At 48.5% G+C, this 27,868-nt stretch overlaps 4 protein-coding genes and 1 pseudogene across 4 annotated transcripts in view; 2 read left to right on the forward strand and 3 right to left on the reverse strand.

Moving 5' to 3' along the window:
• The window catches only part of LOC149445506 (uncharacterized), a 325,410-nt gene that overhangs the window by 71,967 nt on the left and 225,575 nt on the right, over nucleotides 1-27,868 (forward strand). The gene's annotated exons all lie outside the window — the stretch shown is intronic.
• Nucleotides 1,718-11,177, reverse strand: LOC149445508 (uncharacterized). The gene is made up of 3 exons (XM_089653765.1): nucleotides 11,058-11,177; nucleotides 2,765-2,828; nucleotides 1,718-1,851 (listed from the first exon to the last, which is right to left on the reverse strand). Exons 1-3 carry the CDS (start codon nucleotides 11,175-11,177, stop codon nucleotides 1,718-1,720), a joined length of 318 nt encoding a protein of 105 aa, XP_089509891.1.
• LOC149445509 (uncharacterized) overlaps nucleotides 11,016-27,868 on the reverse strand; it is an 83,467-nt pseudogene continuing 66,614 nt past the window's right edge.
• On the reverse strand, nucleotides 13,125-16,009 carry LOC149445510 (uncharacterized). Its single transcript, XM_089653766.1, has 4 exons — nucleotides 15,964-16,009; nucleotides 14,179-14,276; nucleotides 13,577-13,783; nucleotides 13,125-13,178 (listed from the first exon to the last, which is right to left on the reverse strand). The coding sequence occupies exons 1-4, from the start codon at nucleotides 16,007-16,009 to the stop codon at nucleotides 13,125-13,127; spliced, it is 405 nt and encodes a 134-aa protein (XP_089509892.1).
• On the forward strand, nucleotides 19,642-27,601 carry LOC149445511 (uncharacterized). Its single transcript, XM_089653767.1, has 3 exons — nucleotides 19,642-19,663; nucleotides 27,167-27,264; nucleotides 27,344-27,601. Exons 1-3 carry the CDS (start codon nucleotides 19,642-19,644, stop codon nucleotides 27,599-27,601), a joined length of 378 nt encoding a protein of 125 aa, XP_089509893.1.

Raw genomic sequence — 27,868 nt, forward strand, 5'->3', positions numbered from 1 at the left:
CCCACCCCCTCTGCAGCAGCCTCCTCCTCCCCATTCATTTTGTATGTATTTTGTAATAAACATTATTTGGAAAGTAGCAGAACGTGTCTTTCAAATTGTCAGAAATGCATTTGGGGTAATAATGGTGGCTTGGTCATGTAGGGAATCCAACACAGGTGCTTTTCTGAGTATGGCTACCAATAATTCCAAATAGCGAACACTAAAAAAGCAGCACTTCAGAAAGAAAACTAAAAGGTGACCCTTCCAGAGGCATTGGTGGTTAGACTCTTTGGCCTTTCTGCTGCTTTCACCTGGTGGTCTGTCCTGCAAATAGTTTTAGCTGTTCCCCATCACACAAGTTCTCTGGCACATGTAGCGGTTGGCCATTATCTGCTAACCATTTGGCTGCCCCAAGGGAGCTTAGAATTATCAGTGGACTCTGTGGGCAAGGCTAACGTTCCCCAATATGGGAACACACAATATTGCAGCTTGTTTTCTAAGTGTCGGCTAGCTTTTGTCTTTTTGGGGTGCTGATTTTGGCCAAGACTCCTGCATGGAACACTCACCTCCCCAGAGACTGACACTGCTGTCGAAATATGTTCCCTGTGCTACTTCATTGACACACACTATACAAGAAGTGTGTAATATCCAGGACACCAGGCGTGACACCAGGACACAACTTACACACAGTAAGCCTGCCAAGGAATGCTAGAGACACAGAAAAGTTGGGAGAATAAGAAGAAGGCCTTCTGTTGTTTGGACTATCATTATGCTGGACTAACTGGACCCAGACTAAGTTTGCTTTACACCCCGTGTAACATCTTGCCCCGAGATTGGTTGGCGAGCATAGGATCTTTAGTTGCCTGATTCTAGATGTGTGTGCCTATGGAATTTATGTGCCCAGTGGACACTTGTTCCTCACTTCATTCCCTCCCCACCTCTTGTTGCCAAAACACTGACATGTGAATGAGGAACAAGTTGGATCCAAGTGGTATGTGTGGAGCAGATAGACAATTTGCCCATTAGGGCCCCTTCTTTTCTGGGGGACATTGCATGTAACTGGTCTCATCCATAACTGATAGTCCTTCCAAGAGCAGCTTTCAAGTCATGTGACTTCTGTGTAATGCCAATCCCAACTAGAGATGAGGTGATGGGAGACATCTTGACAGAGTTGGGCCACAGGATCCCCCACACATTGTCTACTTGGCTGCACCCCCCTTTTGGCAGTCCGCACAACTACACTCCACCAAGCTATGTAGAAGTCCCTGGATGGAATGAAGAGCTACTCCAAACGTGAACAATGTAACGTGAATGGAGTGTTCTGTGTAAACTGTTGCAGCATTTCACAAGAGGAAGCAAACCAAGATTGGGAGTAGCTGCAGACAGCAAGCAGACAACTTCAATCTTTATGTATCCCAGCTTAGGATGGAAGGAGCTGGTTTACCTCTCGGAAACATGCAATCCTATCTGCTACAGTCCTAAAGCTGGACTTGCCAGAAAACACTTCGTTTGGACATTACCAGAAATTCCAGGTAAGCAAGATTGTCCAGTGCAGCTGGAGCTAGCAGAGTCCTGCAATGCTTTAGGGACATGCAGATCAGCTCCAACTGCAATGAAGAAGATTGCCGACCTGCAAAGGCTGAAGAAGACACAACACAGGGCACTGTCCAAGAGAAATAGAACATTTATTTCCAACAATCAATAGAAAACTATAAAACATCTTAAAACAAAAAAAAAACTAAAAATGTTGCTTAATATAGACCACAAGTCCAGGCTGGTCCTTGGCTGGGTCCACCCCTAGGGCTTGCTCCAGGGTCTGGATGTGTCGGCACACCCAGCCCAGGAGGCCACGAATGTCTGGATCGGGGAACACTGTAGAAAAAGCCAAACAAAATGTATTATCTGCAATAAAAACCAACAACATGCAATACTTGTCTACCTTTGTCCATTATCCTGAAAGCACTCTATGCTGTTGTCACCTCATAACTGGAACACAGAACTTACATTTCTTGCCTGGGAGGATTTCATGGCCCAGGGAGTGAGCTTGGAATCCTTAGGCCTAGATTAAAGTGTTTGGTCACTGACTACAAATATATCTGTGGACAACGGTGAAAAGGGTAATCTCATCAGTAAAGATAACAGATGACTTTGGCACACCTATCTCCTCCACAGAGTTCCCAAAGACATCTATCTTAGCTTTCTATTAGCTGCAGGGGGGGGAGGGGGGATCCCTACACACATTATACACAGCCAAAGCACAGAGCTGAGCAAACTGTGTGAGCCTATTGGAGGGTAGTGGCCCAACTCCCTCCACACAGGTCCAGAGATTCCTATAGATCTGGCAGTGTGATTAACCAGGTGTGTCCTTGAAGGGAGGCGGTCCATCTCCCAGGAAGCTGGATGTGTCAGCTGCATCTATTAGAGTGATTCTTTAAGATGGTGGAGAGACCAGAGTGGAACAAACACTTGTTACTTGGGAAGCAGGTTTTTGCTCACTGGAGTGTCAGGTTAGTGCTTGACTATGGTGTCATATTCTTGGTTTATTGTCCTTTCTTAATTAGAAAAACACTTTAATGTATTCCTATGTAGACCAACTCAGCTGTCAGGTCTAAGTGTGAAGATTAAGCCCCTATCTGCCTGATGTGTTGTTTAGTGTGAATGTTTTATTTCTTTGGGGGGGCATCCGAAACTCAGGATGAGGACAACCAATGGAGACAAGAAAGGGGGAGGGGAAGCCTTCTACATACATTACATGTGCATATGTGTAAGCAGTTTAGAAACTGACCTTCAGGGACGCTGGCCTCTGCATCCAGAGGGGGCTGGAGCTCCCCCATAGCACCCCGGGCATTCTGAGGTACAAATACGTAAAGAGTAAAAAAAAGACACAGTAAAGATGCGAGCCCTGACATTCAAGAAACACATGGATGTTAAACAGTCACATAGTACAGGCCCCGGTAGTAAGTCCTAGCCCTAACCAACATAGCAAAGTCCTCTTTCAGTTTGGGTTACTAAACTAGATGACCAGAACCAGAAGGGCTTAAGGCCAATTTCATATGGCCACTTGTTGGCACCCACACTGCAGCAAGCTGCTCATATCCTACAATGCTGACATAGTCTCTGGCTGTCCATTGATGATCATCATGTGAAGTGAAAAAATGCTGCGCTACATGAAACAATGGCACAATCCTTATATAACCAAAAAACAAAGTGGAAAAAAAAATATATATATATATTAGAATAAAAAATTGTAGAAAAACTATTAATATTGAAATAAAAAAAATAAAATAATTTATATAAACAAAAATCACACAAAAAATAAAAAATATTTTTAAGCATGAATCAAACAAGTCATTCAAAAAATCAAGTTCAATCAATAAAGTGTTCATTCAGTGAACCCTCCTTTGGATAACAAAAAATATGTGCATCTGTCATCAATTCCCGTGCAGAGACATCCTCTACCATGTATCTGCTCACCATCCTCTGCCATGTATCTGCTCACCATCCTCTGCCATGTATCTGCTCACCATCCTCTGCCATGTATCTGCTCACCATCCTCCACCATGTATCTGCTCACCATCCTCCACCATATATCTGCTCACCATCCTCCACCATATATCTGCTCACCATCCTCCACCATATATCTGCTCACGTCACGCAGTGTGACCGCACATTATGCAATGTTATGGTCAAACTGCACTTTTGGTCCCATATGGACTCAGAAGATCAGCTTGTTGAATGAAGACTCCAAAGTAATCTCCCTCCTGATAAGCGTCTTTGTATCAGCCGTATTCCTCATTAATAAGAACTCCACATGGTGCTTTATCCTTATACACTTTTATTCATCAATTAGACATAAGAAATGCCCTCACATTCCGGAGGTCTACATTGCACCAGGTATGATGAACATCCAGTGATGTACTGATCAGACACAAGGTGGCAGCATCATCTCAGCAGCAGAGTCCTGCACATGCTCAGAACAGACACAATCCGTCATGTGATGCAAGGCAAAGCACAGGGCTCCTTAGTGAATGCTATTGCCTGCTGTAATGTCCTTCCAAGGGTAGTTTGTAGAGTACTACAACCGCTGTCCCGATGAATGGCAACGTCGTGACATCATCCGCACACTCCTCTCCGATGGATGGTGTCTGTTCTGAGCATGTGCAGGACTCTGCTGCTGAGATGATACTGCCACCTTGTGTCTGATCAGTACATCACTGGATGTTCATCATACCTGGTGCAATGTACACCTCCGGAACATGAGAGCATTTCTTATGTGTAATTGATGAATAAAAGTATAAAAGGATAAAGCACCATGTGGAGTTCTTATTAATGAGGAATACGGCTGATACAAAGACGCTTATCAGGAGGGAGATTACTTTGGAGTCTTCATTCAGCAAGCTGATCTTCTGAGTCCATATGGGACCAAAAGTGCAGTTAGACGGTAACATTGTATAATATGCGGTCACATTATAGGTGAGCAGATACATGGTGGAGGATGGTGAGCAGATACATGGTGGAGGATGGTGAGCAGATACATGGTGGAGGATGGTGAGCAGATACATGGTGGAGGATGGTGAGCAGATACATGGTGGAGGATGGTGAGCAGATACATGGTGGAGGATGGTGAGCAGATACATGGTGGAGGATGGTGAGCAGATACATGGCGGAGGATGGTGAGCAGATACATGGCGGAGGATGGTGAGCAGATACATGGCGGAGGATGGTGAGCAGATACATGGCGGAGGATGGTGAGCAGATACATGGCGGAGGATGGTGAGCAGATACATGGCGGAGGATGGTGAGCAGATACATGGCGGAGGATGGTGAGCAGATATATGGCGGAGGATGGTGAGCAGATACATGGTAGAGGATGGTGAGCAGATACATGGTGGAGGATGGTGAGCAGATACATGGTGGAGGATGGTGAGCAGATACATGGTGGAGGATGGTGAGCAGATACATGGTGGAGGATGGTGAGCAGATTCATGGTGGAGGATGGTGAGCAGATACATGGTGGAGGATGGTGAGCAGATTCATGGTAGAGGATGGTGAGCAGATACATGGTGGAGGATGGTGAGCAGATTTATGGTGGAGGATGGTGAGCAGATACATGGTGGAGGATGGTGAGCAGATACATGGTGGAGGATGGTGAGCAGATACATGGTGGAGGATGGTGAGCAGATACATGGCGGAGGATGGTGAGCAGATATATGGCGGAGGATGGTGAGCAGATACATGGCGGAGGATGGTGAGCAGATATATGGTGGAGGATGGTGAGCAGATACACGGTGGAGGATGGTGAGCAGATACATGGCGGAGGATGGTGAGCAGATACATGGCGGAGGATGGTGAGCAGATATATGGTGGAGGATGGTGAGCAGATACATGGTGGAGGATGGTGAGCAGATACATGGTGGAGGATGGTGAGCAGATACATGGTGGAGGATGGTGAGCAGATATATGGTGGAGGATGTCTCTGCACGGGAATTCATGACAGATGCACATATTTTTCATTATCCAAAGGAGGGTTCACTGAATGAACACTTTATTGATTGAACTTGATTTTTTGAATTACTTTTGTTTGATTCATACTTAAAAATATTCTTTATTTTTTGTGTGTTTTTTGTTTATATATATATATATATATATATATATATATATATATATATATATAAAATTTTCAATATTAATATTTTTTTAACTATTTTATTTTCTAATATATATTTTTTTATTTTTTCACTTTGTTTTTTAGTTTTATAAGGATTGTGCCATTGTTTCATGTAGTGCAGCATTTTTTCACTTCACATTATGAATGTATAATTTGCCGCACTGAGACATGGGTTGTGGTGCACTAGCAGCTACAGTATTTAATTATCATTTTTTGTTTTCATTTCACCATAGTTAGCGCTAGAGTTACTCAATTTATTTTAGATACCACTGCTCATGAGATTGGTCTCTTTCAGTTGGGTTTTGGGGGTGGTAAAAATGGACAGCTGAGCCACAGTGTTTCTGCCCTCGAACTGTAAAATAACAGCCAGATGGGGCTATTAACAGGCCATGTCTGTAGCATTATTACCTCAGGGTGCAGAGTCTGACAAGCAGCACCTCTTGTAAAGCTCCCCCACTGGGCTCAATGGGGCCACACCACCACTACGTACAATGCACACAATTACAATGTGGTAGTGTGTCATTGTAGGGTGAAATCAGGTGGTGGGGGTGATAATAACATGTCCTCATTCCGTCAGATGTCCTGTGAAAAGCCCTGTGACTGGAAGGAGAGAGCCTGAGATGGGTACAGGGGGACTTCTGGGGGTCCTGGCCTGGAGTGAAGGACAGGTGAACATCTACCGGGGTTTGCAGAGTGGAGGCGCTAACACAGGAAGGACTCGGCTGGGTAGCAGAGTGGAGGCGCTAACACAGGAAGGACTCGGCCGGGTAGCAGAGTGGACGCGCTAACACAGGAAGGACGTGGCTGGGTAGCAGAGTGGAGGCGCTAACACAGGAAGGACTCGGCTGGGTAGCAGAGTGGAGGCGCTAACACAGGAAGGACGTGGCTGGGTAGCAGAGTGGAGGCGCTAACAGAAGAAGGACTTGGCTGGGTAGCAGAGTGGAGGCGCTAACACAGGAAGGACTCGGCTGGGTAGCAGAGTGGAGGCGCTAACACAGGAAGGACTCGGCTGGGTAGCAGAGTGGAGGCGCTAACACAGGAAGGACTTGGCTGGGTAGCAGAGTGGAGGCGCTAACACAGGAAGGACTCGGCTGGGTAGCAGAGTGGAGGCGCTAACACGGGAAGGACTCGGCTGGGTAGCAGAGTGGAGGCGCTAACACGGGAAGGACTCGGCTGGGTAGCAGAGTGGAGGCGCTAACACGGGAAGTACTCGGCTGGGTAGCAGAGTGGAGGCGCTAACACGGGAAGGACTCGGCTGGGTAGCAGAGTGGAGGCGCTAACACGGGAAGGACTCGGCTGGGTAGCAGAGTGGAGGCGCTAACACGGGAAGGACGTGGCTGGGTAGCAGAGTGGAGGCGCTAACACGGGAAGGACTTGGCTGGGTAGCAGAGTGGAGGCGCTAACACGGGAAGGACTTGGCTGGGTAGCAGAGTGGAGGCGCTAACACGGGAAGGACTTGGCTGGGTAGCAGAGTGGAGGCGCTAACACGGGAAGGACTCGGCTGGGTAGCAGAGTGGAGGCGCTAACACAGGAAGGACTCGGCTGGGTAGCAGAGTGGAGGCGCTAACACAGGAAGGACTCGGCTGGGTAGCAGAGTGGAGGCGCTAACACAGGAAGGACTCGGCTGGGTAGCAGAGTGGAGGCGCTAACACAGGAAGGACGTGGCTGGGTAGCAGAGTGGAGGCGCTAACAGAAGAAGGACTTGGCTGGGTAGCAGAGTGGAGGCGCTAACACAGGAAGGACTCGGCTGGGTAGCAGAGTGGAGGCGCTAACACAGGAAGGACTCGGCTGGGTAGCAGAGTGGAGGCGCTAACACAGGAAGGACTTGGCTGGGTAGCAGAGTGGAGGCGCTAACACAGGAAGGACTCGGCTGGGTAGCAGAGTGGAGGCGCTAACACGGGAAGGACTCGGCTGGGTAGCAGAGTGGAGGCGCTAACACGGGAAGGACTCGGCTGGGTAGCAGAGTGGAGGCGCTAACACGGGAAGTACTCGGCTGGGTAGCAGAGTGGAGGCGCTAACACGGGAAGGACTCGGCTGGGTAGCAGAGTGGAGGCGCTAACACGGGAAGGACTCGGCTGGGTAGCAGAGTGGAGGCGCTAACACGGGAAGGACGTGGCTGGGTAGCAGAGTGGAGGCGCTAACACGGGAAGGACTTGGCTGGGTAGCAGAGTGGAGGCGCTAACACGGGAAGGACTTGGCTGGGTAGCAGAGTGGAGGCGCTAACACGGGAAGGACTTGGCTGGGTAGCAGAGTGGAGGCGCTAACACGGGAAGGACTCGGCTGGGTAGCAGAGTGGAGGCGCTAACACAGGAAGGACTCGGCTGGGTAGCAGAGTGGAGGCGCTAACACAGGAAGGACGTGGCTGGGTAGCAGAGTGGAGGCGCTAACACAGGAAGGACTCGGCTGGGTAGCAGAGTGGAGGCGCTAACACAGGAAGGACTCGGCTGGGTAGCAGAGTGGAGGCGCTAACACAGGAAGGACTCGGCTGGGTAGCAGAGTGGAGGCGCTAACACAGGAAGGACTCGGCTGGGTAGCAGAGTGGAGGCGCTGACACAGGAAGGACTTGGCTGGGTAGCAGAGTGGAGGAGCTAACACAGGAAGGACTTGGCTGGGTAGCAGAGTGGAGGAGCTAACACAGGAAGGACTCGGCTGGGTAGCAGAGTGGAGGCGCTAACACAGGAAGGACTCGGCCGGGTAGCAGAGTGGAGGCGCTAACACAGGAAGGACTCGGCTGGGTAGCAGAGTGGAGGCGCTAACACAGGAAGGACATGGCTGGGTAGCAGAGTGGAGGCGCTAACACAGGAAGGACGTGGCTGGGTAAACATATACAGTAAATTGTTCCTATGCTGATTCACAATTGTGTAAATATGGTGATAAGGTGGGTAAGCAAAGGGTCTCTCCAACCAACTCCTGTAGCCTCCCTAAAGGATACTTCTGCTGCCCTTGTCTCCTCCCCAGAAGAAACCAATAAAATACTGGAAGATATTTGTGCCACTCTATATCTAGATCCAAGACCTTGAGGTGACCACAAAATTCCTAGACTCACTTCATTTACTCACTATTGGCCCCTCCCACCTGCAATCTGTAAATGTCCCTATTTTATTAAAGGAAGAGTCTGAGGTGATTAAAGGCTTACCTAGTGGGAAATCACCTGGTCCTGATGGCTACACACCAGCATTGTATAAGATGATGGACTCTCTTCATCCCTCAGCTACTGACAGTATATAACGAGGTTTGGGAGGGGGGCCCATACCTTCCAATGGGTCACCAAGACTATATAAAACTGATTTCTAATAAGGGCAAGGACCCACTTGAACCGGAGGCATACCGACTCCTATCCCTCCTAAATGTGGACACTAAAATACTCTCTGAAATAGTAGCATCCCTCTTGGCTGCAATATTACCCTCCCTTGTCCATACTGCCCAGGCTGGCTTTATTAATGGTAGACCAGTGGCTTCCAACATTCAGAAAGTTATTGCAGAGCTGGAACAAGGCAAGGTACACCCGTCTGAGGATCGAGCTATTATTACATTGGATGCTGGAAAAGCCTTGGATAATGTCAGCTATCATTGGCTTGCTCTGGTTCTTCTGATGGGCTTTTCAGCAGTATGGATTCTGCACCTTCACCCAGGGTGGTAGCTGCAGGTCTCATATCAGGTGAAATATTGCTGCATGAAGGGTACTCACCAGGGTTGCCCCCCCTTCACCTCTTCTTTTCAACTTTGCCCTGGAACCTTTCTCCCGTTACCTTTCCTCCAGAGAACCGCTACATGGGATTCAGACAGGTCAAGAAGAACTCTGTGTAGTCCTATTTGCCGATGATATTCTTATATTTTATGGCGGATCCTGTGGCAGATATTCACATTCTCCATCAGGTCTTCACAAGCCTCCTACAGTGCTCTGGCCTTCCAATCAATTCTGCTAAGAGTGGAATACTTTCCTTATGTCGAACCAACACCCTTCCCTGGGCCCAGCAGTCTCTCTTCCACGTAGCAAATGTTCAGATCACATATTCAGGCATTACGATAGGGAAGGAGCCATCCTCGGTCTATCATTGCTACCCTCCAGTGATATCTAAAATAGGAAATGAGATGGAAACATGGATGTACCTTCTTCTATCGCTTTTTGGCAGATGGCACCTGTTCAAAATGGAGAGCTTTTCTTGCCTTTTGTACCCTCTTCAGACAATTCCTTTACTGCTTAAACAGGGGGAACAAAAAAAAAAAAAAGAGGGTGGAGCAAACTTTCCCAATATTCGATTGTATCACCTTGCCTGTTTATTGTGTATAGGGACAGATTGGATACTTCAGGCTTCCTCATACAGCAATTATGTTTTGGAGTTGGCAGTGGTGCAACCATATGACTTAGCTGCACTCCTGCATTGCAAAATACAATTGTTCCCCACAAGTATTCAACACAACCTTCTGATACGGGATCTGATTCTTACATGGAGGGACATACAGAGCAAACTGGGCCTGTCACCCCATGTCTCCCAATATTTGCCCATAAGAGGCAATCCAATGTTTCCAGAAGCTGTTCTATATGCGGCTTTCAACATTTGGAGTTCTAAGGGGCTCTCCTGCGTTGCCTCCATGTATGACACATATTTGAACTATCAGGAACTTTGAAATCTTTCCCAACCCTTGCATCAACTTATGCCCTGCCAAGCCATCCCTCTCTCTACTACCTACACCTCTCAGGTTGTATAAACTGGTGCTGCCCAGCCAAGCAACAATGTTTTCAAACTTCCATATCGGATGGCTTCCTACAGGAATGGAAATACTCCATATCTGACATCTATCGACCTTTAAACTCTCTCTTTACTAAACCTCTACATCCCACATCTGTGAAATCTTGGAGCAAGGTCATACCGGGAGAGAACGGGGGGGCAACATACTGGAAGGATAGAACAAAGTGCAAAGGCTTGTGGTGAATGAATCCTGGAGAGTCTCAATGTAAGCCCTTCCATGGGGCCTTTATCCCATTTCTATCCACCAAGAACTCTCCACAAATCCACTATGTAGTGAGCACCGCCCTCTCTCTTCCACCGATTTCAGGAATGGCCCCCCCGCATCTCAACCTTTTGGGAACAAGTGTTAGCCTACATCTCAGGAGTTTGTGGCTGCTCACTTCCCATGGACCCAGTTCTTCTACAACTCTCCATTCAGCCGAGAAAACCCACATCCACAAATCCTGCAGGAGCTTGCAGTGGATATTATTATGTTTACTGGTGGCCCACAGGGCTATTCCTAAGAAATGGACTATCGCCTTGTCCCCCACCATCACAGACACTAAAAAAGATCTACGTCTTCTGATTTACAGAGAGAAGGTAGACATGGAGCTCAACAACCAAGCCTCAGTCAAACATTTCCATAATAGATGGGACACTTTTATTGCAGCAACACTTACATCCTTGGAGCAATCCTCTATGTTGTCTTCTTTTACTTCTATGGATGGGTTGGTGAAGGTGGTTACATTGTAGAGATCAGACAGCCGTGTATGGAACACGCATTGAGGACACGCATACATAACAGGTGTTACTTGCTCCCCATCTGGCCGTGTATATCTTGGTTTTCTGGTTCATGACGTTGTCATTCTTTTGCTCTCCTGATGTGTCTGTGCGCACTCATGGCCGAACCTTACTTCCTTGGCTTTATCATGACATCTAGGAACATTATGACATTCTGCTCCTCTCACTTATTGGAGTTGGGAACAAAGTCTCAGGAGAGTCCATCCATGTTTTCTGATCAGGTATCACACCCGGTCACACCTCCAGGTCAGTTCCTGCCAGAAGATTCCTTCCTCTTTCTTTATTGGAGACATTATAATTATTTCATTGGTTACTGTGATTTATCTTTTATTCAGAAGTCATGGCAAGAAGTATGAGGTGCTCGTCTCCTCTTTTGATATTGCTTCTTTCTATATCTCTTTAGAAAACTCAATATAGAATGTTTAAAAAATATGTACACAGCCAATGAAAGGTCAGGACTCCATTTTTATTCTTCTCCTGCTATCAATGGCCAACCCGGTCCCACACTTCATCCATGTCTTTGGGGACCTCTGATCTCCTTATGAACTGTTTCTTCCATGATGAAGATCAGCCATGGAGTATATCTGAGGTGTATATCAGGGTGTGCTTCTTCCCCACATGAGAGCTGGGATGTCCAGCAACATTCATCTAGAAGACATTTCCCGCACTCAAGGCACTAATACACCTCCAGGGTTGTGTGGGACCCCTGATGTACAGGAAGACAGGACTTCAGTGAGGAACATTTCCCTCAATCAGGAAAGGAAAGTGACTTCAGCCCTGTTTGACATCTCTGATGTTTATATAGATGGGGCTTCTGTGAAAAACATTACCTTCACTCAGGACAGGAAAGTAGCTTCTCCCCCGTGTGAGTTCTCTGATGTCTGTAAAGATCGGACTTCTGCAAAAAACATTTCCCGCACTCAGAACAAGAATATGGCTTTTCTCCTGTATGAAATCTCTGATGTGTGTTAAGGCCGGATCTCCCTGAAAAACATTTCCCGCACTCAGGACAGGAATACGGCTTCTGTCCAGTGTGCAATCTCAGATGTGTGTAAAGATGGGACATCTGAGAAAAACATTTCCCGCACTCAGAACAGGAATAAGGCTTCTCCCCCGTGTGAGATCTCTGATGTATGTAAAGATGGGGCTTCTGTGAAAAACATTTCCCACACTGAGGGCAGGAATGTGGCTTGTCCCCAGTGTGCAATTTCTTATGTCTGTAAAGATTAGACTTATCTGAAAAACATTTCCCACACTCAGTACAGGAGAAGCTCTTCCCTGTTGGAAGGTCGGCCCGGTCCCGCACAGTCTGAGGTTCCTCAGGATACGAGGAATCCGATGGTCCATCTACACTGGGTGGTGCCGGATGGACATTGGAGGGAGCCGGGTTTTCTCCTGGACTATACTGTGTGATGTCCTCATCTTCTACTTTCCAGTCTGGAGACAAAGTGAGACAATCCTCGGAGGTTTTCCTCATCTCCCGGCCATGGACTAAAATACAAAGATAAAGAGGATTACTAGACAGGAGCTGATTGGTTTCCCCAAACCAGGACTCCGCCCACATCAGGCAGCTTGGTCTCTGAGGAGCTTACAATTCCACCCTCAAGGGAACTAGGAAATGGCTGCTCTGATCTCCTACCAGGTCATTTCTTTATTCATGGACCTTAGTCAGAGAGTGAGGAAACAACCAGAACTGTCTTTTATAGGAGGGACAGTGATGAGGGGATTATAGGACGAGGGTCCCCACCCCCTCTATCACTCATCACCATCTTCCCAACACAAGAAGTACTGCACTTCCTTATTTAGTCCATGATTTAGTCATGAAGAACAGCGGGGCTGAGCCCCACCAGAGGTCAGAGAGTGAGGATGGGGGGAGAACAACCAAGATGAAGACTGGACTGATTCTGAAGACCACCATCATTGGGGTATTGACTCCTCCCTCATTATCACTTTCTGTTTAAGGGTCCAAAGGGTCCACATGAAGACACGTTTCTCAAACACTAATACACAAATGTAAAGGCTTAATAACACCTAGGTTCAGGGGGGATAGGTAGGAACAGACAGGAGGCAAAACCCGGTGCTGGATCAATGTGAAGGGAAGCATGACAAGTATGGGTGGAGGAATGGATTTAGTGTTCATGACCCACCTGTGCTGATCTCTGTAGGAGTGTCCTCCTCTATAAATGTCCCCGTTATTCCATCCTCCTCCAAAGACTGCTGATCATCCCTCACATACGCCTCTTCTTCTTCTGCTTTCACCTCAACTTTGATGTCTATCAGATCTTCACTCTGAACCAAGAAAATGAGAGAAAATATCATCTGTAAATATAAGGTCACATAAAAGAACTCCACACATTGTCTCCATGAATCCATGTTCTAGATGCTCCATCCCACCAACCTTGTAATAGTGAGGGATGGTGTGACCTTCCTGTGTGGAATCCCGGGAATACAGAGGACGGGGACATCTCTCTGGTGGGTTCCTGGTATTAGGTGGCTCCATCATATCCTTGTGTCCTTCTGAAAACTCCTCCATCACTCCATACTCCTCATCCTCCTCTTTATACTCTTCTTTAACATCAATATTATCATCCCCGAGGATTCCACTCTGAAAGATATAATAAAACATTCATTGTAACAAACATGCTGTGTATAAATCACAACTACCAATAATTGTCATCATCTACCTGATGATGGTGAGGGATGGTGTGACCTTCCTGTGTGGAATCCCGGGAATACAGAGGACGGGGACATCTCTCTGGTGGGTTCCTGTAGCTGGATGACTCCACCATGGTGTCCTGGTACAGATCTTTGTGTTCTCTTAGAAGCTCTGACTCCTCAATCCCCCATCCTCATCCTCCTCCTCTTTTATCTCTTCTTTATCCTCAACTTTAGGATCTCTCAGGTTTCCACTCTGAATATATAATAAAAATGCCATCAATGGTAACAATGCAGATAATGTACAGATCCTAATGATACTATCAGTGATTGTTCCTCATCTACCTGATGATGGTGAGGGATGGTGTGACCTTCCTGTGTGGAATCCCGGGAATACAGAGGACGAGGACATCTCTCTGGTGGGTTCCCATGACTGGATCCATCTGTAGGAAACACACACACTGACTGAATCCATTGTTTCTATGTGTTTATCAGATGATGGGGGATCTAGGTGGATCCTCCGTACTGCTCTCTCCTTTACAATAAAGTCTCCTCTTACCCGGTGATGTGAGGGGCGGCTGATTGTCCATCATGACGTCCTTGTAGAGATCCTTGTGTCCTTCTAAATACTCCCACTCCTCCATGGAGAAATAGACAGTGACACCCTGACACCTTATAGGAACCTGACACACACAATGATACAGTCACCATCCAGACACATCCCTTGTCTGTTACTGGAGAATGTCCCAGAATTCCCGGCACCGCTCACCTCTCCTGTCAGCAGCTCAGTGATCTCTCTGGTGACTTCTAGAATCTTCTTCTTCTTTCTCTCTTCTATCAGGGAGGGAGGTGGAGGCAATGTGATGTCATATGATCTCCAGACTTCACAGGAGGAAAACTCTACATCTGAACACAAAGAGTCACATCAAATGATATTCCCAGAATCCTCCTCACCTCTCCATTCAGGTCTCCATTTTATTAAAGCCCCACTTCAGGCTGAGGTATAATTCCCCCCACAGGACCCCCACACTACGCAGGGTATAGGCTTGTTGCAGCATTCTGATGTCATTACATACAACGCAGGACCAACAGTCCCACTTTACATGTGAGGATACCAAGGGGCCCCACATCCTAAGAGCATCAGAAAATATCAGATGGAGGGACATTGGGAGGAGGAGCTGTGAGGTCAGTGTGATGTCATAGGACATATAGACTCTGGATGGAGGGACATTTGGATGGGGAGATTTGAGGGGCCCTCTAGATGTGCCTCCCATGTAAATCAAATCATTGTTCCTGGGCGTGTCCTACCTCTCGTAAACTGAAGAGTGAACTTTGACCTTTACCATCCAGAAATCTGTCCGGAATCTGTGGAAGTAAGCTGTCATGTGATCAGGTGACGTGCGGAGGAACGGAGTGTAAATAGCAGACAATTGTCTCCAGAGCCCCTAATGGTGGGGATGGATTTGGCGGTGTGCTGGTGCCAAGTTTCCTCCCCCCAGGGTCACTGCAGGTGTGGAGAAAAGCTGTGTAAGAGGATATGGAGGAGAGATGAGGAGGAGATCCAGGAATCAGGAGAAAGGTCAGGGCAAGCAACAGACGAGCGCATCCAAGAGACCAAGCCGGGGTCACTACACAGAAAATCAATCCAAGGAAACAACAGGCAGGACGAGGAATAGCAAGAAGGAGCTGAGAGACAAATGAGAATATTGCTCAGCCAATGGGAGATGATCTCAGCATGACTTCCATCATGAAGGAGATGAGGGGGAGGGGAGGAAGTCACTGAAGGTGACCATAGATCCATGGAAATTCAGCTGGTTCAGCAGGGATCGCTCACATTTCCATCCATGTGTGGCCACTGCCGGATAAAAGCCACTCCCCCAGCGGCTGCAGCCAATAGCTTCAGTGCTGATCTGTGTATTCTGAGAGCGGAGGAGTCCCCCCATTGTCAGAATACAAGAGTGCAGCGGGGAGGATTCCCCCATCCACCTCCAATGTGTGGATGGGGGAATCACTTCAGCTTTTATGGTCATCCCGCTGGCTGAACGATAAAACTGAACCATGTAGGCCAGCTTTGGGAGCAAATATATTATCATCAACTCCTCCCCCTGAAGGGGTTCATCTACGTATTACCTCCTCTGCTGCCAGATCCAGGTATGTGGACTCTCTGCTTCCTCATTCATGGAACTTCCTGTCTGTATCTGACATCACTTCCTGTCTGTAGTTCATACAGACTTCCTGTCTGGGTAGAAGTGAGATCCCCACCTTGTGGAGCTCAGAGGAACTGCAGCCCCGAGAAGCGTCTGGTAGTGTGACCCCGGCCTTGTGCTGGGTGTGTATGGACTGTAGATCCTTATAGAGGGGTCACCTCCACTCCCACCAAGGGGGACAGAAATATATGACTGCTCTGGGACACATTTTGGCCCCTCTGATTTTGCAGTAAATGTGGTTGCATTAGTCCCGTTGATTTTCGTATTTCCATGTAATAAAAGGTGTCACACGATGTCAGGTTCCCCTTTCTCTCCTCCCTGAGTGTGTATTTAGAGGCGGAGCTCCTGCTGGAATGGCGGTCGGAGGCGGAGTCTAGGAGGCAGACTGACAGAACCCGCAGCAGACTTGCAGGAGTGAGCGAGGAGGATCCGGTTCCTTTACCATCGGAGATGAGGAGAGTGTGAAGGATGTTTGTGACTCTGGGAGCTGAAAAGCTGGGAGTCCTATTGGTGTGGTGAGGGGGAAGCACTACTAGGGGGCGCCCTCACCATCCCGTGTACAAGAGGTGGAAGAAGGCGTGGCTACACTACAGCTGACACAGTTTGGAGGGCGGAGCACTTTCACACCTTATCAACTTTTCACTGATTGGTGGATTTTTGGAGTAAAATAAGTGGATTGAAGTAGATGCAAAGTGGAAGCGGTGGACTTGCAGAGAACACTATACTGAGCACACAATATTGTCTGTCTCCATGGATTTGCACAGGATTTGAGATGATTTCCTATAGCAGCAAATCTGATGAGATGAATGAATGTAGCGCCCCCTCCTGGTCAGGTCTAGGATGTGTAGTCAGGTAAAGCATAGCTGTGTTTCTCTGCTCACCAGAGAGGCTGTCAGGTAAATTCAGTCGGTATTCTGCTTTACAGAGAGCTGTGATTGATTAGTCAGGTCTGCTCATGCTGCTCTGGTTCTGTTGGAGTTTGTCTGAGTTCTTCCTGCCTTCAGGAAGCTATGAGAGTCTTCCAGAACATGGGAATTGGCTAGACAAATGACCAGCATGAATATGGATACAGTCCTGACCAATTGCAGGGGAGGGTGGCCCCATTGCATGCTGGGAGTGGTATTTATACTCTGAGAGCACATGGGTTCAGTGTCTTTCCTCGGAGAGGATTGCACCCGCCAGGCTGGAGGCAGGCTGCCTCGCCTGGCACTTGCTGTTATGTGGCCTCGGGTGGGTGACCTGAGGGCCTGAAGTTAGAGAGAGTGACCCTGATTCTACAGTAAGCTGACTGAGGGGAGCTGTCTGCCAAAGCTCTGTCTGGCATCACTGGAGAGAGTGGCTTGGAAGATTGGAAGGAGGCAACCATTCTGTCCTTGGACCTGTGAGTGCAAACTCTGAGAGATCTGGGGGACTCTGTGTGCTTGTTACCCCTCTGGTGCTTGATAGTCAGCCTGGGTCTGAGAAAGGGAGCCCTGCCTAGTGTTCTGCAGAGCTTGTCCAAGTATTGCTACTGCTAATGGGACTTCGCTCTCCTACAACTACTTGCTGCTATTTGTTACTGAGAAGTCTGCTATCTCCTGTCAGCCGAGACTTCACAAGTGTTCTACTAAGAGATCAGCTAGATGTCCTCAGTGTGAAGAGTTCTGATTCTGGAGGATCCGACTACATTCCCCATCCCTATCCCCAGTTCTACAATAAACTCCAAACACAAAACACCCCCTAGACTGGTCATTGGAGACAACGAGCAGAAGTGTGTGTGTTTGCCTTGCTGTGGGGCAAAGCAAAGGGAAACCGGGGGCAACATTCAGATCCTTCAGAGGTAGTGCTACATGAAGGCGGTGTAAAGTGGAAGCAGTAGATCTGCAGGGAACTGCATCCCGAGCACAAACACTGTGTTGTATATGGATTTGCACATGGTTCAGTATTCTTAATTTACTGGCAAACACCTCAAGATCAATGAAGTAGGTGTAAAGTGGAAGCAGTAGATCCGCAGAGATTAATATTTTGAGTAGGGATGGCCTGACAGTTCGACTCAAACATTATCCATTTCCGTGTTCAACATTAACCAGGAAGTTCACCCGAGTACCACAGGTCAGGTGCAATGCTTTGGCCAATAACAGCTGAGTTCTCAGGAAGAGCCATGATTGGCCAAAGTGGTGGCCGTATTATTGAACCACAACATGCAGAAGAGGTGGTGGAGTGGATAAGTCAGTCATCCTCATCCTCTGTCACCCAGGCTCATACTATTTTGCCTTCCACCACAGCTGCCAAAGTGTCCTGTTCCTCCGGCTCCTTGTCCACCACAGCTGCTCCTTCCGTAGCCCCACCATCATGCATGGAGGAGTCACCAGAATGATTGGATCATAGTGTCAGTTCCATGCTGCTGGAGGCTGTGCAGCAATCTGAATGCTGTGATGTTGGTTCCCAGGATGAGGAAAGGAGTGACCTGAGCCTAGAGAGAGGGGGTGCCAGTGAGGGAAAAGAAATTGTCAGTCCTGTTCCCCCAGCCGCAGCACACTGCCAAGTTGGCTCCATTGATGAGGAGGATGGGGATGATGAGGTCACTGACTATACTTGGGTGCCTGAGAGAACAGAGGAGGAAAGTGAGGAGGAGGCAGAACTCCAACAAGGCAGGATGTCCTCCAGGGACAGGCATAAGGGCAGCCAACCAATGGCATCACACGACAGAGCTCCACAGGTGGGGGGCGCTGCTGACTCCATGCAGACTTCCACAAGTTCTCTGGTGTGGGCTTTCTTCAACACATGTGCAGCATTGCTGTTTGCAGTCTTTGACTGAAGCAGACCAAGCGTGGCCAAAACACCAGCCACTTGGGCACCACATGCTTGACAAGACGTATGATGAGCTGCCATGCAGCCCGCTGGTAACAGCACCTGAAAGACCCAGAAAAAGTGCAGACTTCTCCTTGCTCCTCATCTGGGATCTCTACTGTAAAACGTCAGGTCTTCTCAACAGCCTCCACTGAGAGGAGTGATGGTACAGCAGTGGGTGGCCCATCTGACAGCAGGACACCACCTGTTCATTTCAGCAGGAACATTTCACTACCCCATTTGCTGAACCATGAAAAAAAAGACTGTCCCAGCCATCCACATTCTATCCTGGCCAAATTGCTGCCTTACAACTGCTGCCTTTCCATCTGGTGGACTCTTCCCCCTTCCGGGAATTTGCAGAATGTTCTGTATCACAGTGACAGGTTCCGAAAAGACAATTTGTTCCATGCAAGGCCATTCCAGCTCTGTACCATCATGTGGAAGGTCATGTTTTGGCCTTGTTGGACAAGGAGGTCAGCAGCAAGGTCCACATTACTGACACGTGGTCCAGCAGGCACAGTCAGGGATGGTACATATCCGTCACGGCACACTGGGTGACTCTGCTAGCAGCTGGGAAGGATGCAGGACAGGGTTCAGTTCTGGAGCTTGTTCCACCACCATGCCTCCAAAAACCTGGTGGTGATTCTGCCACATCTGTCTGCTCCACCCCCTCCCCTTCCTCTTCCTCTATGGCCTCTTCTGCTGAATTGTCATCTGAACCAGCAGTGCTCCATAAGCGTTCAAGGAGCTATGCGAGCAGTCAGGATAAAAGATGCCACGTGGTGCTTCAGCTGGTCTGTCTAAAGGACAGGAGCCACACTGGGCCAGAGATTCTGTCAGCTCTGAAGGGGCTCTCCACCCTCCAACAGGGACACTTGACACATTTTCCATGCTTGGCACACAAGCTGAATTTGGTGGTGCAGTGCTTCTTGAACAGGTACCCAGGCTTTCAAGATCTTCTGAGGCAGGCCAGAAAAGTCTGTGGCCATTTCCGGTGGTCATACACGGCCTGTGTTCAGTTGGCTGAAATTCAACCTGCCCACCAACCGACTCATTTGTGACATGTCCACTCGGTGGAACTCCACTTTGGTAACACGGCAGTGGCTGCACACACAGCAGAGGGCCATCAATGAGTACCTGTGTGAGAATGGCACAAGGACAGGCTCAGGGGAACTTGGCTTCTTCTCACCTCACCAGTGGCTGCTGACAATGGATGCATGCGCTGTCCTGTCACCATCTGAGGAGGCCACAAGGATGGTGAGCTGTGACACTGCATGCATCAGTGACACTATCCCTGTAGTCATCCTGCTGGAGCACACGCTGCATGGAATCATGGACAGGGCACTGGAGGCAGAACATCGGGAGGAAGAGGAGGATTTCCTGTCCTCTCAAGGCCCCCTTTATGCAGAAACCATTCCTGTGGGGCTGCAGAACACACAGAAGGAGGAGGAGGAGGAGGATTGCAGCAGCATGGAAGTAGAGGATCACATAGAGCAGTCTTCAAGGGACACTTTTCAGTCCCCAGAACCCAGCCAGGAGTAGTACATGGCTGGGAGGAGGTAGTTCCTGACAATGTCATCCTCAGTGACCCAGAGGACTCAGAATCTCCTGCCTCCTTAAACTTACACTGCATGGGCTCCCTGATTCTGCAAAGCCTGTGTAAGGACCTGAGGATGTGTGTTATCAAGAAGAGGGATCAATACTGGTTGGCAACCCTTCTTGATCCACGTTACAAGGGTCAAGGTGCAGAGCTCATCCAGTCTTCCCAGAGGGAGCAGAGGATGAAACATCCTGAGGATGCCTTGAAATTGTGTAACACCTTTCCAGACACTGGGAGGTCACCATTTCCTGGACAACGTGTTTCTGAGGCTTCATTCTGTCAAAGGAAGAGCGGTGGAGAAGGCGGCCAGCTGACCGATTAAACAGTTCTTTAGTCCTCAGCGCCCAGGGCTGTTAGGTTTAAGCACCCATCGGCAGGGTCTGCATCATATGGTGCAGGATTATCTAGGGGTAAGAGCGGACTTGGAGACCTTTCCAACTGAGCATCCACTGGGTTACTGGGTCTTGAGGATGGATCACTGGCCAGAACTTGCTCAATATGCCATCAAGGTACTGGCCTGTCCTGCATCCAGCGTACTTTCCGAACGGACATTCAGTGCTGCTGGAGGTTTTATGCATTTACCTGAATGACATCGATTCATTCAGGGGTTTTTTGTGATTTGGCTACAGCTAATCACATGACACAGCTGGGCTGTGATTGGTGCAGCTTGTGCATGTGATCGCTGTGACCATTCACAGCTAGACACACTTGTATACAATGGATGGCATGAAAGGAAGCCATCCATTGTATACAACTGTCATGTGACCTGCAGTGATTGGTCACAGCAGGTCACATGGCACTGGCAATAGGGCCAGTACACAGATCTGTCATCGGCCGTGTCTGAGGTACATGGCCGGTGACAGATCGCACCACAGCCCTGCAGGGTGCACGCTCCAGAAAGGACGCCATATGGCACCACCTGGAGGGGCGAGCTGTTCGTCCAACCGCCATCTGGCTATAGACTGGGCAGCAACTGGTTAAACTGGAGGGGGTGATCTCAGTGGAAAGAGTGTCTTCAGTGGGGAGGGGTGACAACACTAGGGGAGAGGTGTGTCCTCAGAAGGAGAAGAGTGTCCCCAGCACAGGAAAGGAGGGGGAGGAGTGTCTGCAGAGGAGTAAAAGAGAGGAAGAAGTATCTTCAGTGGAGAGGGTGTCTGTAGTGGGGGAGGATGTCCTCTGTGTGTGTGTGGGGGGGGTGTCTTTAGTGGGGGAGGGTGTCCTCTGTGTGTGTGGGGGGTTGTCTTTAGTGGGGGAGGGGTGTCCTCTGTGGGGGGAAGAGGGTGTTCTTAGTGGAGGAGGGGAAGGGTTTTTTGGGTAAATGACACCAGATCAAAGTCCTCCTGAGAAGTTCCTAAAGACAGCTGTCTTGTCTATGTAAAAAGATAACTTTAGCTGAATATTAGAAGCACAGCATATTCCAAGGGGGCTATGAGGTAAACTGACCCCAGCTTTGTTTGTGGACAGGGAGGAGTCCAGTGGTCTGTTTGTGGACAGGGAGGAGTCCAGTGGTCTGTTTGTGGACAGGGAGGAGTCCAGTGGTCTGTTTGTGGACAGGGAGGAGTCCAGTGGTCTGTTTGTGGACAGGGAGGAGTCCAGTGGTCTGTTTGTGGACAGGGAGGGGTCCAGTGGTCTGTTTACACAAGTCCTAAACAAAAGCTCCATTGTTCTCGGAGTTTCATTTCTCCAGAAGGAAGAAGCTGCTCTGGCTGTACAGATCACACAGGTGGAGTCTACACTGCATTGTCAGCCGAGCAGCTGAAGGAGTCCAACATCTAACCGTCTACTAATCAGGCGTACTCTTGGAGCACCACCTACACAAGACTCACCTCGTCCATCTAGACTGCTCACTAGAGCTTCTTCTACAGCCTCTGACCCATCACTTCCCTCCTCTGCTGGAGGCACTTTATTAGGATCTATAGAGGGACAACACCGGCCTCGTATTGTCCATCAGAATCAAGGAAACAGCAGAGATCCGGCCACAGGGGAGGTAGGAAACATCAATACTGCAACAAGGGATCTCCCACTCAGCCAACCATCCCAACAGATGATTCATCATCAACAGAAATAGACGGAATTGTCACCTTCTCCTCAGCTGGACTGACATCGGGTAAGATGGACCTTCTGGGGAAAGGTTTGGGCTTCAGCCCTAAAGGTATCAGGAAGACGTTGTTGGCACAGGACTTGTATAGATGTCTCAGGAATATTAGATTGAAGGGACATTATTCCTGGAGAGGCGATATTGAGGGATCATCTGTAGTCACACCACTACTGAGACATAGAGAGGGAAATGGGCGCTAATAGGATGCAGGAGATCTGCTGAGACATAGAAATGGAAATGGGAGCTAATAGGCTGCAGGAGATCTGCTGAGACATAGAGAGGGAAATGGGAGCTAATAGGCTGCAGCAGATCTGCTGAGACATAGAGAGGAAAATGGGCGCTAATAGGCTGCAGGAGATCTGCTGAGACATAGAGAGGGAAATGGGAGCTAATAGGCTGCAGGAGATCCGCTGAGACATAGAAAGGGAAATGGGTGCTAATAGGCTGCAGGAGATCTGCTGAGACGTAGAGAAGGAAATGGGTGCTAATAGGCTGCAGGAGATCCGCTGAGACATAGAAAGGGAAATGGGAGCTAATAGGCTGCAGGAGATCCGCTGAGACAATGAAATGTGTATGAAATGGATGGATGTGCAGACACTCCCAGAAGATGATGTCATTATGAGTGGATTGATATATAATGTTTCTACTTTAGGATGTATTTTTGCATTGTCTCCCCCAGAAGGATCAGGTTTGGTGGGATCGCTCTCATTAGACAACCCAACCAATCAGTGACTGCTGCCCCTCTCTGCCAATCCCTTCACTGACTTCCACTAACCCAACATATAAAATACAAAATACTAACCACAACGTACAAAGACATCCACAACACTGCCCCTAGCTACATCACCAATGTGATAAAATATGGGATCCATGGATGCCATACATCTCCATGCCCTACTACTTCCTGATTTGACCCTCCCCTTTCCCCCCCTCCCCTCTCTCCCCCTCCCCTCTCTCCCCCTCCCCTCTCTCCCCCTCCCCTCTCTCCCCCTCCCCTCTCTCCCTCCCCTCTCTCCCTCCCCCTCCTCTCTCCCTCCCCCCCCTCTCTCCCCCCCCCTCCTCTCTCCCCCCTCCCCTCTCCCCTCCCTCCCCTCTCCCCCTTCCTCCCCTCCCCTCCCCTCTCCCCTCTCCCCTCCCCTTTTTTTTAGTTATTTTTGATCTTTCATGGAAACCACAGGAACGGTTATTTTAATGTTTCTCGGGGCTGCAGTTCCTCTGAACTCCACAAGGTGGTGATCTCACTTCTATCCAGAAAGGAAGTTATTATAGAACACAGACAGGAAGTGATGTCAGGCACAGACAGGAAGTCATCTGGAATAAAGACAGGAAGTTGTATACCATACAAAGTGGAGAGGAGACCTTGGTGGAAGTGGCAGCAGAGGAGGTAATAAGATGTTATGTTCTATTTACACCCAGTAACTCCCCGTCACGTCCGTCCTCTTCCTCCATAGTCACGTCCGTCCTCTGCCTCCATAGTCACGTCCGTCCTCTGCCTCCATAGTCACGTCCGTCCTCTGCCTCCATAGTCACGTCCGTCCTCTGCCTCCATAGTCACGTCCGTCCTCTGCCTCCATAGTCACGTCCGTCCTCTGCCTCCATAGTCACGTCCGTCCTCTGCCTCCATAGTCACGTCCGTCCTCTGCCTCCATAGTCACGTCCGTCCTCTTCCTCCATCATCATGTCCGTCCTCTTCCTCCATAGTCACGTCCGTCCTCTTCCTCTATAGTCACGTCCGTCCTCTTCCTCCATAGTCACGTCCATCCTCTTCCTCCATAGTCACGTCCGTCCTCTTCCTCCATAGTCACGTCTGTCCTCTTCCTCCATAGTCATGTCCGTCCTCTTCCTCCATAGTCACTGTGACGTCTTTTATCTCCAGCAGATGATGATACACACATATATAGTGTGGGAACCCAGATGAACCCCTTCAGGGGCAGAACATTCCCCCACTTCCGGGGCCGGAACATTCTCCTCATTGTGGAGATAAATTCTAGTAATATGGTCCTCTAAACAAACAGCACTGACAATAAATAGACAAGACAAGGACCATCCTGACCATACATGGCCTACAAAGGGCAATGATGACACTACACAGGCAGCCAATGGGCAATCATTACACTATGCAGCCAACACAATGATGGAGTGCCGGGGTCAGGAGTATGGAGCATAGAGCCCCTTACATTGCTGCTCAGGAGGAAGGAAACATTCCCCAGCCGGCCATGAAGAACATGTTCCATCATTGGTGTCAGGGGGAGGATAATACTGAGGGGTCTGAGGGAAGTAGAGGAGCTGAGGGGTCTCTCAGGGGTTACTGAGGATGGGAGACTTTGGGGCCCCTGAGGGGATAGTGAAGTTAAAGGGTTTTGAGGGGGTAGAGTAGCTGAAGGAATCTGGGTCTTTGATAGGGTTGGCGGGGAGCAGGGCTCTGAGGAAAGAGAAGTTTGTCAGGCTCAGGGGGACACTGAGGCAGGGAGGGGGGATCTTGGTCTCTGATTGTCCTCTTACCTGCACTTACTTTCCAGACCTCCTTACAGAACTCCTACCAGGAAAGGAAGACAACCTTCACCTTCTTACCATCTCACTGGTCAAATAATGTATTCCAAGATACCAAGCGGAATGCAGAAGGACAATCCTTCACCCCTTGGTGGACACTTGTTCTTAGAGGAGGTCTGTTGGTGCATTATTGACTAAAAGGTAGTCAGGGGTCAGTGCTATACATCTTCAGGAGACACTCCAATACCTCCCATGACACAGGCTCTGGCAGTGCCCGGTGCTGGAATTCAGAGCCCCAGGAACCCACCACCACTCTGTACAATGTCCTGGATATTACAATATACTTGATACTCAGATCCTCCTGCTGTCCTCCTTCTACCCACACTATGCTTCCATTGGAGGGAAGAGAATAGGCTCCTTCCTGACAGCTCTCTACTCTACCAGCACCATCCTCCTTCTACCCAATCCAATCTCTTCTTTTACTGCAGAGAATGACAGTGACATCACTCCTGTCAGTCAGCAGGCTGCCACAGATTGGAGCCTTGCAGCCGGATTTCTGCCAATTGTCCTGATTAGGCAGCAACTCCGGCCAAAAGTCCTCAAGTTCCCCTTCCTGGACCTCATGATGAGCCGACATTGACCTCACAGCACTGCCTCAGAGCAAACAAGTCATAGGAAGGATCAGATTTATCATTCCTTGTCTGCAGATCTAAAACTCATCAAAACCAGTTCAGAGACCAAACAAACCCAACAGAGAAAAGGGGATTTCTGATCTGACAGGTCAAGAGGGTCCCGGGACCTCCAAAATTTAGCAAACACTAAACAGTCCAGACTACTGTCTTCCCATGGGGGAAGTAGATCTTATATGTCCAGAAACCCTCTTATTCCCCCCTCACATCCACATCCTATTATTGTGTGACCAATACCATCCAAATCATTCTTACTTTCATTTCCCAAAGTTATCCGTCTACAAGGAGACCTGTATAGATCACATGATGGCACCAATGAGGATGGAGGAGGACCGGAGTCACATGACTGAGAAGATACTAAACCTCACCCTGGAGATCATCTACCTGCTGACCGGAGAGGTGAGGAGGATTCTGGGAGGTCACATGACATCACTCTTATCTGTATTAATAAAACACAGACCTGACCGGAGAGGTGAGGAGGATTCTGGGAGGTCACATGAAATCACTCTTATCTCTATTAATAAAACACAGACCTGACCGGAGAGGTGAGGAGGATTCTGGGAGGTCACATGACATCACTCATCTCTATTAATAAAACACAGACATGACCGGAGAGGTGAGGAGGATTCTGGGAGGTCACATGACATCACTCATATCTATTAATAAAACACAGACCTGACCGGAGAGGTGAGGAGGATTCTGGGAGGTCACATGACATCACTCTCATTTCTAATAATAAACACAGACCTGACCGGAGATGTGAGGAGGATTCTGGGAGGTCACATGACATCGCTCTCATCTCTATTGATAAAACACAGACCTGACCGGAGAGGTGAGGAGGATTCTGGGAGGTCACATGACATCACTCTTATCTCTATTAATAAAACACAAACCTGACCGGAGAGGTGAGGAGGATTCTGGGAGTCTAACATGATATTCCTATTGGTTCCTCAATACAGAGATTTCCTCTTCTGAAGTCAGGTGACCATATGACCATCACAGTGCCTCCATGTGACTCCCTAAACCCTGAGAGACACAACATGCAGAAGATTCTAGAAGTCACCAGAGAGATCACTGAGCTGCTGACAGGAGAGGTGAGCGGTGCCGGGAATTCTGGGACATTCTCCAGTAACAGACAAGGGATGTGTCTGGATGGTGACTGTATCATTGTGTGTGTCAGGTTCCTATAAGGTGTCAGGGTGTCACTGTCTATTTCTCCATGGAGGAGTGGGAGTATTTAGAAGGACACAAGGATCTCTACAAGGACGTCATGATGGACAATCAGCCGCCCCTCACATCACCGGGTAAGAGGAGACTTTATTGTAAAGGAGAGAGCAGTACGGAGGATCCACCTAGATCCCCCATCATCTGATAAACACATAGAAACAATGGATTCAGTCAGTGTGTGTGTTTCCTACAGATGGATCCAGTCATGGGAACCCACCAGAGAGATGTCCCCGTCCTCTGTATTCCCGGGATTCCACACAGGAAGGTCACACCATCCCTCACCATCATCAGGTAGATGATGACAATTATTGGTAGTTGTGATTTATACACAGCATGTTTGTTACAATGAATGTTTTATTATATCTTTCAGAGTGGAATCCTCGATGATTATATTATTGTTGTTAAAGAAGAGTATAAAGAGGAGGATGAGGAGTATGGAGTGATGGAGGAGTTTTCAGAAGGACACAAGGATATGATGGAGCCACCTAATACCAGGAACCCCCCAGAGAGATGTCCCCGTCCTCTGTATTCCCGGGATTCCACACAGGAAGGTCACACCATCCCTCACCATTACAAGGTAGGTGGGATGGAGAATCTAGAGCATGGACTTGTAAAGGTGATGTGTTGATATTTTCTGTGAATTAATATATTTTATAGATGATATGAAAGTTTTAATTGATGTCACAATATTAAAGCTTATATTTTACAGATGTTATTGCTGATCTGTTTCTTGATTTAGAGTGGAGATCCAATCGATATAGAATTTGAGGTGAAATCAGAAGAAGAAGAGGCGTATGTGAGGGATGATCAGCAGTCTATGGAGGAGGATGGAATAACGGGGACATTTATAGAGGAGGACACTCCTACAGAGATCAGCACAGGTGGGTCATGAACA

This window comes from Staurois parvus, unplaced genomic scaffold, assembly GCF_062004578.1.
Source record: "Staurois parvus isolate SC_StPar_1 unplaced genomic scaffold, SC_StPar_1.0 ptg000720l, whole genome shotgun sequence".
NCBI lineage: Eukaryota > Metazoa > Chordata > Amphibia > Anura > Ranidae > Staurois > Staurois parvus.